Source organism: Equus caballus, chromosome 7 (genome assembly GCF_041296265.1).
Source record: "Equus caballus isolate H_3958 breed thoroughbred chromosome 7, TB-T2T, whole genome shotgun sequence".
Lineage (NCBI taxonomy): Eukaryota > Metazoa > Chordata > Mammalia > Perissodactyla > Equidae > Equus > Equus caballus.
Window position 1 is genome coordinate 43,159,587 of NC_091690.1, and position 16,011 is coordinate 43,175,597.

The 16,011-nt window shown below is 38.5% G+C and overlaps 1 protein-coding gene across 24 annotated transcripts in view; it reads left to right on the plus strand.

Annotated features, from left to right (window-relative positions):
- GLB1L3 (galactosidase beta 1 like 3) overlaps positions 1–16,011 on the plus strand; it is a 74,822-nt gene that overhangs the window by 54,685 nt on the left and 4,126 nt on the right. For 14 of the 24 annotated variants that reach the window (XR_011440912.1, XM_023645177.2, XM_070273952.1 and 11 more), the window contains 2 exons: positions 9,334–9,450; positions 9,586–9,965. Coding sequence is in view for 20 of the 24 variants with exons in the window: in XM_023645177.2 (XP_023500945.1) it covers positions 9,334–9,450; positions 9,586–9,651 (183 nt within the window). In the remaining 4 variants the exon portion in view is untranslated. Of the gene's footprint in view, positions 1–9,317; positions 9,451–9,585; positions 9,966–16,011 lie in introns of those variants that run through there. The other 10 variants (XM_070273950.1, XM_070273951.1, XM_070273953.1 and 7 more) reach the window with 3 other exon arrangements.

Consider the following 16,011-nt stretch of genomic DNA (forward strand, 5'->3'; position numbering starts at 1 on the left):
TGATGGGCACTTAGGTTGCTTCCATGTCTTGGCTATTGTAAATAATGCTGCAATGAACCTAGGGGTGCATGGGACTTTTGGAATTGCTGACTTCAAGCTCTTTGGATAGATACCCAGTAGTGGGATAGCTGGGTCATATGATATTTCTATTTTTAATTTTTTGAGAAATCTCCATACTGTTTTCCATAGTGGCTGCACCAGTTTGCATTCCCACCAGCAGTGTATGAGGGTTCCTTTTTCTCCACAATCTCTCCAACACTTGTTACTTTTTGTTTTGGTTATCTTTGCCATTCTAATGGGTGTAAGGTGATATCTTAGTGTAGTTTTGATTTGCATTTCCCTGATGATCAGTGATGATGAGCATCTTTTTATGTGCCTATTGGCCATCTGTGTGTCTTCTTTGGAGAAATGTCTGTTCATGTCTCCAGCCCACTTTTTGATCGGGTTGTTTGATTTTTTGTTGTTGAGTGTGTGCATTCTTTATATATTATGGAGATTAACCCTTTGTTGGATATATGACTTGCAAATATTTTTTTCCCAATTAGTGGGGTTTTTTTTTGTTTCAATCCTATTTTCCCTTGCCTTGGAGAAGCTCTTTAGTTTGATGAGGTCCCATTTGTTTATTGTTTTGATTGTTTCCCTTCTCTGAGAAGACATGGTGTCCGAAAAGATCCTTTTAATACTGATGTCAAAGAATGTACTGCCTACGTTTTCTTCCAGAAGCCTTATGGTTTCAGGTCTCACCTTTAGGTCTTTGATCCATTTTGAGTTTATTTTGGTGAATGGTGAAAAAGAATGGTCAATTTTCATTCTTTTACATATGGCTTTCCAGTTTTCCCAGCACCACTTGTTGAAAAGACTTTCTTTTCTCCATTGTATGCCCTCAGCTCCTTTGTCGAAGATAAGCTGTCCATAGATGTGTGGTTTTATTTCTGGGCTTTCAATTCAGTTCCATTGATCTGTGCACCTGTTTTTGTACCAGTACCATGCTGTTTTGATTACTGTAGCTTTGTAGTATGTTTTGAAGTCAAGGATTGTGATGCCTCCAGCTTTGTTCTTTTTTCTCAGGATTACTGTAGCAATTCTGGGTCTTTTGTTGCCCCATATGAATTTTAGGATTCTTTGTTCTATTTCTGTAGAGAATGTCATTGGGATTCTGATTGGGATTGCATTGAATCTGTAGATTGCTTTAGGTAGTATGGACATTTTAACTACATTTATTCTTCCAATCCATGTACGTGGAATGTCTTTCCATTTCTTTATGTCCTCATCCATTTATTTCAGGAAAGCCTTGTAGTTTTGTTGTATAAGTCCTTCACTTCCTTAGTTAAATTCACCCCAAGGGATTTTATTTTTCTTGCAATTGTGAGTGGTATTGTGTTCTTAAATTCTTTTTCTGTTAGTTTGTTAATAGAGTATAGAAATGCCACTGATTTATGTATGTCGATTTTATATCCTGCAACTTTGCTGTAGTTCTTGATTATTTCTAAAAGTTTTCCAATTGATTCTTTGGGGTTTTCTGTATATAAGATCATGTCATCTGCAAACAGCGAGAGTTTAACTTCTTCCCTCCATATTTGGATTCCTTTTATCCCTTTCTCTTGCCTGATTGCTCTGTCCAGGACCTCCAGTACTATGTTAAATAAGAGTGGTGATAGAGGGCATCCTTGTCTCATTCCTGTTTTCAGGGGGATGGTGCTCAGTTTTTGCCCATTGAGTATGATGTTGGCTGTGGGTTTGTCATATACGGCCTTGATGATGTTGAGGTAATTTCCTTCTATCCCCATTTTGTTCAGAGTTTTTATCATAAATGGCTGTTGGATCTTGTCAAATACTTTCTCTGCATCTATTGAGATGGTCATGTGGTTTTTATTCCTCAACTTGTTGATCTGGTGTATCACGTTGATTGATTTGTGGATGTTGAACCATCCCTGTGTCCCTGGTATGAATCCCACTTGATTGTGATGTATGATCCTTTTGATGTATTGCTGAATTCTGGTGGCCAAAATTTTGTTGAGAATTTTTGCATCTGGGGCTGGCCCGGTGGCGCAGTGGCTAAGTTTGCACGTTCCGCTTCTCAGCAGCCCGGGGTTCACTGGTTCAGATCCTGGGTGCGGACATGGCACTGCTTCGCACGCCATGCTGTGGGAGGTGTCCCACGTATAAAGTAGAGGAAGATGGGCATGATGTTAGCTCAGGGCCAGGCTTCCTCAGCAAAAAAAGAGGAGGACTGGCAGTACTTAGCTCATGGCTAATCTTCCTCAAAAAAAAAAAAAAAAAAGAATTTTTGTATCTATGTTCATCAGCGATATTAGCCTGTAGTTCTCCTTTTTTGTGCTGTCCTTTTCAGACTTTGGTATCAGAGTGATTTTGGCCTCGTAGAATGTGTTAGAAAGTGTTCCATCCTCCTTAATTTTTTGGAACAGCTTGAAAAGGATAGGTATTAAATCCTCTCTGAAAGTTTGGTAGAATTCCCCAGGAAAGACGTCTGGACCTGGGGTTTCATTCTTTGGGATGCTTTTGATTGTTGTTTCAAGCTCTTTCCTTGTGATTGGTCTGTTCAGATTGTCTGTTTCTACTTGACTCAGCTTTGGGAGGTTGTAAGAATCTAAGAATTTACCATTTCCTCTATATTATCCATTTTGTTGGCGTATAGTTTTTCATAGTATTCTCTTTTAATCCGTTGTATTTCTGTGGAGTCTTGTAATTTCTCCTATTTCATTTCTGATTTTGTTTATTTGAGCTTTCCCACTTTTTTTCTTTGTAAGTCTGGCTAGGACTTTCTCAATTTTATTTATCTTCTCAAAGAACCAGCTCTTTGTTTCATTTATCCTTCCTATTGCCTTTTTGTTTCAATAGCATTTATTTCTGCTCTGATTTTTATTATTTCTCTCCTGCTGACTTTGGGCTTTGTTTGTTCTTCTTTCTCTAATTCAGTTAGGTGTAGTTTAAGATTGCTTATTTGGGATTTTTCTTGTTTGTTAAGGTGTGCCTGTATTGTGATGAATTTCCCCCTTAATACAGCTTTTGCTGTGTCCCATATGAGTTGGTATGACATGTTATCATTTTGATTTGTCTCCAGATACTTTTTGATTTCTTCTTTAATTTCTTCAATGATCCATTGCTTGCTCAATAGCATATTGTTTAGTCTCTACATCTTTGTCCCTTTCTCAGCTTTTTTCTTGTGATTAATTTCTAGCTTTATAGCATTATGAACAGAGAAGATACTTGTTATTATTTCTATTTTTTTTAATTTATAGAGGTTTGCCTTGTTTCCCAACATATGGTCTATCCTTGATAATGTTCCATGTGCACTTGAGAAGAATGTGTATTCTGCTGTTTTTGGATAGAGTGTTCTATATATGTCTATTAAGTTCAACTGTTTTAGCTTTTCATTTAGCTCCACCATTTCCTTGTTGATTTTCTGTCTGGATGATCTGTCCAATGATGTGAGTGGGGTGTTGAGGTCCCCTACTATTATTGTGTTGTTTTTAACATCTTCCTTTAGGTCTGTTAATAGTTGCTTTATGAACTTTGGTGCTCCTATGTTGGTTGCATAGATATTTATAAGTGTTATTTCTTCTTGATGGAGTGTTCTTTTGATCATTATATACTGACCCTCTATGTCTCTCTTTACCTGCCTTATGTTGAAATCTTCTTTGTCTGATATAAGTATTGTGACACCTCCTTTCTTTTTTTTTTTTTTTTTTTGCCATTAGCTTGGATTATCTTCTTCCACCCCTTCAATCTGAGCCTGTGTTTGTCATTGGGGCTGATGTGTGTTTCCTGGAGGAAACAGATTGTTGGATTTTGTTCTTTAATCCATCTTGCCACTCTGTGTCTTTTTATTGGAGAGTTCAATCCGTTTACATTGAGGGTGATTTTTTGATGCATGAAGTCTTAATGCTGTCATTCTGTCACTTGTTTTCCAGTTTTCCTGCATTACCTTTGTTTCTTGTCCTGTGTGTTTTGGCCTACCCATTGACATCTGCAGTTTCTTATTTTCTTACTTATTTTTTGTGTCTCTGTTCTGTTTTTAAGGTTAGTGGCTACCCTGAAGTGTGTATTCAGAATCTCGTGAATAGCAGTCCATTTTCTGGTGGCCTCTTACTTCCTTAGCCTAGACTGATTCAGTCCCTTTCCTCCTCCCCTCCTAAATTATTATTTTCATCTCTTATTCCAACTTGTGTTGTGAGTTTGTGGTTAGAGTGATGAGATTGTCTTTGCTTTGGTGATTTACTTCCCTTTATCCTAATGCTATAGTTGAATATTTTCTATCCTATTCCGATTCTATTTGTCTCCCTACTCTGTGTTTTGTGACCCCTTTCTCCCTTTTTTAATTTTTTCAAGTATGAGAGCCTTCTTGAGGATTTCTTGTAGTGGAGGTCTCGTGGCTATGAAGTCCCTTAGCTTTTGTTTGTCTAGGAAAGATTTAATGTCTCCCTCATATCTGAAGGATATTTTTGCTGGATAGAGTATTCTTGGCTGAAGATTTTTATCCTTTAAAGTTTTGAATATGTCATTCCAATCTCTCCTAACTTGTAAGGTTTCTGCAGAGAAGTCCACTGAAGGCCTGATAGGGGTTCCTTTTTAGGTTATTTTCTTCTGCCTTGCTGCGCTTAGTATTCTTTATTTGTCATTCTCTTTTGCAATTTTTACTACTATATGCCTTGCAGTAGGTCTTTTTACATTGACAAATGTAGGAGATCTGAAAGCTTCCTCCACACTTATTTCTCTCTCATTCTCCAGATTTGGGAAGTTCTCTGCTATTATTCCTTTGAGCACACTTTCTGCTCCATTCTCCTTTTTATCGCCCTTGGGGATTCCAGTTATTCTTATATTGCATCTCCTCATTGAGTCAGCTATTTCTCGGAGATTTTCTTCATTCCTTTTTATTCTTAATTCTCTCCTTTCCTCTGTCTGGATCCATTCAACCTGTCTATCTTTGATTACTCTGATTTGCTCCTCTATGGCAGCCACACAGGCACTCAGGGAATCTGTATTCTCTTTTATCTGATCCATTGTATTTTTCATCCCTAGAATTGCTGATTGATTCTTCTTTATAGTTTCAATCTCTTTTGTGAAGTATCTCCAGAACTCATTGACTTGGTTCTCTATATTTTCCTTTGCCTCATTGAGTTTTTTGACTATAGCTATGCTGAATTCATTTTCGTTTAGTTTACTTATTTCTGAGTCCTCAGGGCATAATTCTGGGTGCTTGCTTTCCCTCTGGTCTGGAGATTTGATGAATTGATGGATGCTGGAAGAAGGATGGGTCTTCCCCAGGGTGATATTATTCCGTTGCAGTTACAGCCCATTGCCACTAGATGGGGGTCGGGAGCCATGTATTCTGAGCCCTCTGGCTTCAGCCGAGATGGCAGCGCTCAGTGCAGGTTGAGGGAGGGAGGCGTACTTTCTCTCTGGTGCAGACCCGGTTTCCTGATCAGCTCTTGCTATCTGCTCTCCTGGGGTCTTGGCTTGCTGAGGTCACCCCATGTGAAAGCTTTCCCCCATTAGAGGGTTTCTGCTGCATGGGTCTTTGGGAGTCCTTGGTGATCCTGCGGATGTGCGGCCCCTCCCCTTCTTCTTCCCTCACCTGGTGCAGCAATCCCGGTCTCTAGGGGAGGAAGCGAAGTTCTCTCTTACCCTCTTCCAGCTCCTCCAAGGGGGGCTCCAGTCTCTGTGCCCTCTGTCGTTTGGCTGCTGTGGGTCTCTGAGGATTTCTGTGCTATTAGGATATTTTTTTGTTGGAATATGGTTGCTCTTTTTTTGTTGTATGATGGAGGGGAGAGAGTCCCAGGCAAGATCACTCAGCCATGACTCTGACATCACTGCCACTGGTGTGCTTTTTGAAGCCTCAGGTCATGGCACCCTGCTGCTGCTGGTGAATCTGAATTTTGGTTGCTGTCCCCACTCCTGGAGAGACCAGTGCCACTGCCAGAGGAGGAGGAGGGGGCTGGGTCACCAGCACTGCTCTGTGTCCTGAAGCCTCAGGACGTGTGTGCCACCTGCCACTGCTGGAGGGGGTAGGGGCCACAGCCTCTGGTTATCATTGCTGGTGCACATGCTGGTGGTCTGCTCTGAAACAGATCAGGGGACCCTGCCCCTGCCAGGGAAATTCATCCCTTGGATATAGCCCCCACTGCTGGAAAGACCAGCACCACTTCCCAGTTCTGCTGTGTCCCAGAGCCTCAGGATGTCTGCACCAGTGGCCCCCACTGTGGGGGACAGGGGCCGAGCCACAAGTCTTGTGTTTTCCCTTTCAGCCTGTGGTTGCTGGCATGCATGCCAGTGTGAGGATCCCTGTTTTGGATTACCGCCACCAGGGGAGAGGGAGGAGGCTGCTCCCCTATCTCACTGCCTCCTGGAGGTCCAGTCCACCCACCTTCAGTTGTATAACTGCATGGATGACTCAGGTGTTCTGGTATGCTGTGCAGGGAGTCCTTTGTTTGTCACTAGATGTCTGACTGGTTTTAACGTAAAGTGGAGAGACAAAGGACACAACTCATTCCACCATGATGCTGATGTCACTCTCATGGCTTCTTTCTTTCTTTACTTGTTTGGCTGGGGAAGATTCACCCTGAGCTGTGCCAGTCTTCCTCTTTCTCTATGTGGGCTGCTGCCACAGCATGGCCACTGACAAGTACTGAAGGTCCCCACCTGTGAACCAAACCTGGGCCGCTGAAGCAGAGTGTGCCAAACTTAACCCCTAGGCCACTGGGTCTGGTTCGTGTCTTCTTTTGTTATATAGCTTCTTTTGTTCAACATTGTCTGTGAGATTTAACCATTTAGTGATGTCGTGGTGATTTGTTCATTTTCACTCTTTTATAGGATTCCACTTTATAAATATACTATACTTTATTTAACTATTCTACTGTTCATAGAGATTTGTATTATTTCCACTGTTTGATTATTATAAATAATTAAGACTGCTTTTGTGTTTATGTTCATACTGAGATATCTTTGTTAGGTTTTGGTACCAACATTTAAGACCCATATAAATGGAATGATTTGGAAAGTAGAGTTAGTGTAAAACTGGTATTGTTTCTTAAATATTTGGTAGACTTCATTAGTATAACCATCTAGGGCCAATGTTTTCTTTGTAGGAAAGTTTTCAAGTGTGGATTAAATTCCTTCAAGATTAAAGTACTATTCTGATTTTGTTTCGTTAAAAATCAGTATTGATAAAATATATTTTTCTGGGAATATTTCCTGGGAATTTCATCTAAATTTTCAAATGTATTGTATTTAAATTGTTTGTTTTTAATGTCTAGATCATCTCTAGTAACATCTCTTTTTTCTTGATAAGTCTCACTAGAACATTACCAATTTATTAATCTTTCAATGAATGAATGTTTGGCTGTGACTCTTACTATATTATGAATTTCTTTTATGTCTAATTTCTGCCATTATCTTTATTATTTTTTATAATTTTAAAAATTTTTTAATTTTCTTTTTTAAAGATTGGCACCTGAGCTAACAACTGTTGCCAATCTTCTTTTTTTTTTGTCTGCTTTTTCTCCCCAAATCCTCCCAGTATATAGTTGTATATTTTACTTGTGGGTCCTTCTGGCTGTGCTGTGTGGGACGCCACCTCAGCATGGCCTGATGAGCAGTGCTGTGTCTGCACCCAGGATCCAAACCAGCAAAACCCTGGGCTGCCGAAGCAGAATGAGTGACCTTAACCACTCAGCCATGGGGCTGGCCCTTATTCTTTTTATTTTAAGAGTTATCTGCTTTCTTTTTATAATTTCTTGTGACAGCTGCTTCTATAACTGATTTTTAATCTTTATTCTTTTTTAACATATGAATTTAGACTATTACTTTTCATTTAAGCATGGATTTGGTTGTGTATCATAAGTTTTAAAGTTTAACATAAAATTGACCATTTTAAAATGAACAATTCAGTGGCATTTAGTACATTCACAGTGTTGTATGACCGTTCCTTCTATCTGGCTCTAAAACATTTTTATCACTCTAAAAGGAAACCCTGTACCCATGAAGCAGTTACTTCCCCACACTCCCCTCCCCTCAGCCCTGGCGAACAGTAATCTCTCTGTGTCTGTGGATTTTCCTGTTCTGGACGTGGACTCTCTAAGTTTTTATATGTTTTATTTTCATCATCAATGAATTCAAATATGTTCTGACTTCCCTTGTGAGTGTTTTCCTTGGCCTCTGGAAGCGTATTTCTTAATTTTGAAATATTTGAATATTTTATAGTAATCTTTTTGTTATCAATTTATGTTTAATTGCACTGTGGTCTGAGAACTTTAAAATCTCTTAACAGTTTAATCTAATATACGGTCAAATTTGTAAAGACTCTGATGTATACTTGAAAGAATATGTCTATTCTGCACGTGTTAGATTCATGTTCTATATATGTCAATTAGTTCAAGGTTGTTAAGTATCTTCTTTCAAATATTTTATGTCTTTATCGATTCCTGTTTGCTTTCTCTATTAGCTATTGAAGTGCTGTATGAAAATTTTCAACTGTGGTTGTGAATTTTATTTCTCCTGTTATTCTGTCAATTTTGCTTATATATTTAGAATCTATACATTTAGCTTCTCTATATATGATATATAAATTCATGGTAAATTAAGAATTTTATCATCAGGACATGTTCCTTTCTATCTCTAGCAAAACTTGTTGGCTCAAGGTCAAATTTTTCTGATATTAATAGAGCTATAGCAACCTCCTTTTGCTTAAAATTTACCTATTATATCTTTTCCTGTTGTTTTTCTTTTATTTTTTCAATACCTTTATATTTTAGATGGTTTTCTTATACATAACGCTTAAGTGCTTTATTTAAAATTCAGTCCAGAAAGTTTTATCTTTTAAATGGAGTATTTCAGAGACTCCAAGTTTATGTGTTAGACCATTTTTCTATATCCCTTTTGTCCTTCCCATCTTGTGTATTCTTCATTCTTCTCCCCTGGATTGGGACCCTGAGGGTTCTGTGTTGTACTGCAATTGTATTGCAGATTTAAAAAATTGTGTAGCTTTTGTAACTGTTGTCAGCAGTAGTGTTCACTCTATCACCTAGTACTTATTTCTGGAAGCAGGAGACCTGTTTTTTGATTTTAAATATAGGATTGTATATCATAGGGTGGGAACAACCGTAGATTGGCATGAAAGGACTGGTTCATGTTTTTCTCTGTCATCTGTGGACCAGGCACTGTGGGGCAGAACTTCTGGAACATGCCCCATTCTAAACTCACTCCCACTTTCAGTGCCGTAAAGCATCTCAGTCTTGCTCTCCCTCCCCAAGTCCCTGAGGTTGTACCTTGCCAATGTGAGTCTGTTCCTATGTCTCAAGCCTCCATCCCTTCCAGAACTGGAATTATGGCTTTGTGTTCATCAATGGACGTAACCTTGGGCGATACTGGATTATTGGACCCCAGGAAACACTTTACCTGCCTGGTGCCTGGCTGCATCCAGAAGACAATGAGGTGAGTCACCTCCACCCTTGACTTTATGTCTCATTAGTGTTCAGATCTGTCTTCATCCCCAGAATACAGATTGCAGTCTTTCTCATCCTGTGCTGAATAGGCTTACCCTTTCTTACTGTCAACTCTTCTTCCCAGATCATTCTGTTTGAGAAAATAAAGAGTGGTTCAGTCATCGAAACTACAGACCAACCAGTGCTATAAGACTGTGTTATAACATATTTTTTGTATTGTTGGAGTTCATCTACAAGCAGTTTTTCAGGAGAAAGAATGTCAAGAATATCAAACAAAGTGCTCACTACAGTAGCAAAAATGTGAAAATAACCTTAAAAAAGCAACAGGAAAATTGTTATGTATACTGTAGTATATCCATATGATGCCTATTTTCAGTCTTTAAAAAGCCCTCAAAATCTTCAATGACTGATTTACCTGGTTAAATGCTTAATCCTTAGCAGGTTCTTATTCTCTAATCAAATGTACCTTTAGGCAGATATGAATAAAATAAAAACCAAATTTTATTTCTGCCTCTCCAGACTCAGTTGGGAGGAAGGGAAGGGTCTCTGGACTAAGAGAGTAAGGATTACTGCTCTCTGCAGGCCAGGAGAGCATTGTGTATGCTGACTGGCAAACTCCTGGGGTGTGTGTGTGTGTGTGTGTGTGTGTGTGTGTGTGTAGGAGAGGGGAATACAGGGGCAGTGATCAATGACTTCAGGCATTTCCTTGCAGCCTGTGTGTCTCCAAGGTGACCTGGTGGGTCACATCCAGTCAGAGAAAGCAAAGCAGTTTTCTTGTTTGGTTCTGACACGTGTGACAGCAAGGCCTGACATGGAGCACACTGTGTCTTATCACTCCTCAGCTATCTGGGCACAGTCAAAGCTCTTACTGATAGTAGGCAGATAGTAGTGAGATACACCATACACACGTGAATAACCCAGCTAATTTTCTCAAATGACGCCATTGGAAACTAATCACATTCTTATAATCAAAATATAGCACTTGGCCTAAATTGAAACCATTGAACTATAACAAAGTCTTCTCACCTTGTTAGATATAGTGCATGGGGGCTTCAAGAAATCTAGAAAATAATCTAGTGTCCAAAAGGAGAAAGGAACCTTCCTTTTTGGGATGAGCACAAAGGAGTCAGATTTATCTTCTCTCCCACTAATCTGAAGGGCTGGCTCATTGAAGGAGAATTCTATCATGTACGTACACAACTCCTACATAAAACTTTATTCTTTGGGGCTCTAGACTCAAACTCATGAAATCGATGGATAAACTGTAGACTAAGGGGAAAAACAGAAATAATAATCATGAAGATCATGACATGTTTTATATTTCAGATGTAATATATACATCATTTCTAAACTTAAGAACAACCATTTTGTAGCTGGAAAACCAAGGTTCAAAGAGGTGTTTGAATACATCTCTCTCTGATTTACACCTCTTCTTTTGTTATTATACCTCAGTTCCATACCTGTCAATCTTTTCCAAATATGAATGCAACCATACTGTCCAGAAGATGAACTCTCAGCGTGCATAGAGAAAAATGCTCACCACTTACAATTCTTTACCCAGCAAAACTGTCTTTCAAGGAAAACAAAACAGGGGCTGGCCTCATGGCTAAGTGGTTAAGTTCATGCGCTCCGCTTCAGTGGTCCAGGGTTTCGCTGGTTTGGATCCTGGGCACGGACATGGCACCACTCATTGGGCCATGCTGAGGTGGTGTCCCACATGCCACAACTAGAGGGACCAACAACTAAAATATACAACTATGTCCTGGGGGGATTCGGGGAGAAAAAGCAGAAAGAAAAAAAAAAGAAAAAAACTCCAAAATACAGACCTTTCAGACAAAGGCCAAGAGATTTTATTATCGAAAGATCCCCACACTGAAGGGAATTCTGAAGCAGCCTTTCTCAACTGGGGTTCCATAAGAGAATTCAACCTTACAAAAAATGTTTTCAGTGGTTAGCTTCTAATTGTATTGTTCTAGATGTATATTAGGGAAATTAATTCACTGCAGACCATGGATGCCTCAGGGCATCACAGCTTGTCTCTCAGGGAACCACAGTTGAGAAAAGATGTTCTAAAGAATGTACAGTCAGCAGAAAGAAAATGACCCTAGAGGAAAGCTCTGAGATTTGAAAGGATGTGGAGCAAAGAAAAGATGGTGACAAATCTTTGAGTATATGTGAACAAACATTAATTCACTTAAAATATACCAATGTCGAATTTAAGGGTAAAGCCAGTATAAAATTGTAAGACTAGGGAAAATGTCCTGTAAGGTGGAGGAATATGATAGCAAAAGAGTGATCTAAAGTTTCTGTGATGCTCACATGTTAATTTTAGACTTTGTTGAAGATGGATGTTAATAAACTTAGCTTAACTGTTAACAGAATATACATAATGCTTGTAACTTTCAAAAAACTAAAGGGGATAAATAGAATGAGAAAAAAACAGCTAAAAACTCTAACAATAAAAGGTAAAAGGGAGTAGAAGATAAAGTAGAAAAATAAGTACAAGTAGAAAGTACATTTTAAGATAGTAGAAATAAACACAAATATATCAGCAACCACAGTTAATTTTGTAAATGGACTACACCCTCTAAAAGACCAAAGTTGTCAGACATTATTAAAGAAAACCTAAATAAATGAGTTTTACAAGAGAGCCACCTTTAACATAAGGACACTAAATGATTGAATGTTAAAAGATAAAAAATATGCCGTGCTTATTCTTGCCAAAGAAAGCTGGAGTAATCACATTAACACCAGGCAAGTGGACTGGACAGCAAAAGGTGTTACTAGATCCAGAGGGTTATTACAGTGATAAAAAGGATGTAATTCATGAGAAAGAGGTAACAATTCCAGAGTTGTATCTTGCTAAAAATTTAGCCTCTAAATATATAAAGCAAATATTTCCAGTTCTATGCATAGAAAAAGACAAATAGAAGTGCTTTACACTTGAGAAAAGTTTTTGAAATTGACATATGGTTCATATACTATAAACCCCACTCTTTTAAAATTTACAATTCAGTAGCTTTTAGTATAGGATATTCACAAGGCTGTGTAACTATCACCATTGTCTAAATCCAGAACATTTTCATCACTCCAGAAAGAAACACTGTGCCCATTAACAGTCACTCGCCATGCCTCATCCCCCTCAGCCCCTGGCCACCACTATCTACTGTCTCCATGGGTTCGCCTATTCTGAGAACTTCACATGCATGGATTCATACAATATGCAGCCCATTGTGATGGACACTTAGCATTACGTTTGTATGATTTGTCCATGTTGTAGCATGTATCAGTACTTCATTCCTTTTTATGGCTGAATAATATTCCAGTGTATAGAGAGACCACATTTTGTTTATCCATTAATCAATTGATGGATATTTGAGTTATTTCCATTTTTTGACTATTGTGAATAATGCTGCTATGAACATTCATGCACAAGTTTTTGTGGGGACATATCTTTTCAATTCTCTTGGGTATATACCTAGGAGTGGAATTGCTGGGTCATATGGTAACTCTTGGTGGTGTAGTGGTTAAGAGTCATTGCTCTCATGCCTGCAGCCAGGTTCCCTGTCCTGGTCAGGGAACCACACCACTTACCTGTCAGTTGTCATACTGTGGTGGCTGTGTGTTGCTGTGATGCTGAAAGCTGTGCCACCGGGATTTCAAACACCAGCAGGGTCATCCATGGAGGACAGGTTTCAGTGGAGCTTCCAAACTAAGACAGACTAGGAAGAAGGACTTGGCCACCCACTTCCGAAAAAATTGGCCATGAAAACCCTGTGAATAGCAGTGGAGAGTTGTCTGATAGAGCACCGGAAGGGGAGAGGATGGTGCAGAAAGACCAGGCAGGGTTCTGCTCTGATGCCCACAGGGTTGCTAGGAGTTGGGATCAATTCAACAGCACTAATAATAAATGATTTAATATTTTGAGGAACCCTGAAACTGTTTTCCTAAGTGGCTACATCACTTTACATTCCTACCAATATACGAGGGATCCGATTTCTCCACATCCTTACTAACACTAAATTTTGATCTATTTTTTGATTATGGCCATCCTAGTGAGTGTGAAATGCTATCTCGTTGTGGTTTGGATTTGCATTCCCCTAAAAATTTGTCCTCTTAAACACTGAAGCCAAAAATATAGCAATGGAGTAGTGTAACTGAAATTTCATTTCATTATTTCATTATTTCTGAAATTTCATCTGCATCTCAGCCTCCGTTCTCACAGATACTAATTATCCTTCGGCAAGGGTCATATCAGAATGACTTTTCCTCTCAAGGCAGATCAACGTGTTCCTTCTTGAGCAGGTTCAAGCCAATAAGCCATTCCTTGCTTGGATGACTGCCTTTGTTGCTATTATTATCTGTAAAGTATGGCATTAAGGCTTTCTTTGCTGAAGTTTAAAAAAGAAACTTTTTAGCATGTCTTAGCTGGCAGTCAGTCTTTCTGAAGATCTTGCATAAAGTAAAGGGACAAGAGAGTTTAAGCGCCTTGTATGTCACGGAATTTGGTTTTGGTTGAAAAATGCTTACCTTATACTGTGCTGAAATTACCTTCTAAATACAGAGCTGGAGGTTATGAGTGAAACATACATTTGTAATTTCTAAATCATTTATGGCCTTAGCCATGTTTGTCCTTTGCCAATGACAATCACATGGCACCTTTCATTTTATAAGTATTTCTGAGTTTGCTGTGCTAGACTCAGAAATCATGGCAACAAAACAAAAGAGAAGCATAATTAAAATCATCATTCATTTATTATGCTCTCGAACCTTAACTTCTGTTTGTTTCTGTATGTCCAAATATCTGATACACAAAATATGGATATTTCTGAATATCACTAGTTGGTACACAGCAAAATATAATTCACGAAAAATGTTTTCAGTAACATATTTTGTAGAAGGAACTTCGCACCTGGGAGTCATAACTTGGGCTGATTTTTAAAATCCTACAGTAGTTGAAAAATGACTGAAAACAGGAAGAAAGAGCGATCATTTTGAGAAAGGTTCTTTTAGCTTCAATAGACTCAAAGCTGTAATAAATTGTCTTCTTAAAGTATTGTTGTAAGTCTGTCCTTGTGAACTTTGGTCAATGAGAACAAAATGAGCCTAATTTTTGTTTAACACTTTCGTCTTTTCTTCATATGTTGCTTATTCTTTATTCTATCTGGATTGGACATGATTTATCATAGATATAGCTGCATATCATTTTGGAGCTATTCCTCCTCATGAAATTTTGAGGTGGAAAGAATTCCCAAGGAAGACCTTTTGTCCAAGACTCATGGCTGGAATGAAATTAAGTAATAAAATTAAATTTGGTTGATAAAATGTATATTTTTTAATGTTATCACTGGTATATATCAAACAACCCTAAAATAATAAAAATTGTGATTTAATCATCTTTATTAATATACCTTATTTATATTTTTAAATTTATATGTTATGTAAATATATATCTATATTTAATTTTTAAAAAGTTATCTTTCATATACATTTGTTGGCTCGAAGAGGATATAATATTCTTCCTTAGAACTTATAAAGCTAATGTACTCTTTTAATATTCTTATTAGCTATTATTTCCCTATGTGCATAAGTATTTGAAAGTTCTTGTTTTTGTACATTATATTAATAGTTTTCATAATAATCAGTAATCATTGCTTTATTTTACCAACAAAATTTTAATGTTTCATTTCACGTCAGATCTCAAATGTACACCTACCTTTTTTTTTTTCGGTGAGGAAGATTGGTCCTGAGCTAACATCTGTACCAATCTTCCACTGTTTTGTGTATGTGGGATGCCGCCACAGCATGGCTTGATGAGAGGTGTGTACATTCAGGCCTGGGATCCAAACCTGTGAACCCTGGGCCACCTAAGCGGAGCACGCGAACTTAACCACTACACCACTGGGCCAGCCCCTGTATACCTACATTTGACAGTGAATAATCAGATATTAACATCAAATTGAAATAACAAGCCTAGTTCTCATTTCTGATAGTGTTACACTGTTTGTATTTGAAATTAACCTAAGTGATCACTCTATCATGGAGAATGCAGTGATGCCTTCAGTGATCCTAGACGCTGACACCTAGAGCCTGTCCTTCACTTGGTCACCAGACTGCATCCACTTCACCTACTCAAGGACATTGCTCCAGACATTCTCCACAGTCTCTCCCACTTCACTAATTTTCATTCTCTTTTGATCATGCTGATAGTCAGCACACAAGCATGCTGTGGTTTCTCCCACCTAAAATAGAACACTACTCTTGACTCAGAGTCAAGCACCACCAGCAGTCATCCCATTTATTTATTCCCCTTTCTAGCAAATATCCTTGAATGATTTATCCATGTTCACTCTCAGATTCCTCTTCACACTTTCTCAACCCATTCCAGTCAGCTTCCCCAACCCTACCCCAACTCCACCGAAACTGCCTGCGTCATATTCACCAAAAAACTCCAAGTACTAAATCCACTTGTTGGTTCTCAGTCTTTCCTTAACTTGTCAGCAGCATGTAACACTGTTCATGGCTCCTTCCTCCTCGGTAACTTTCTCTG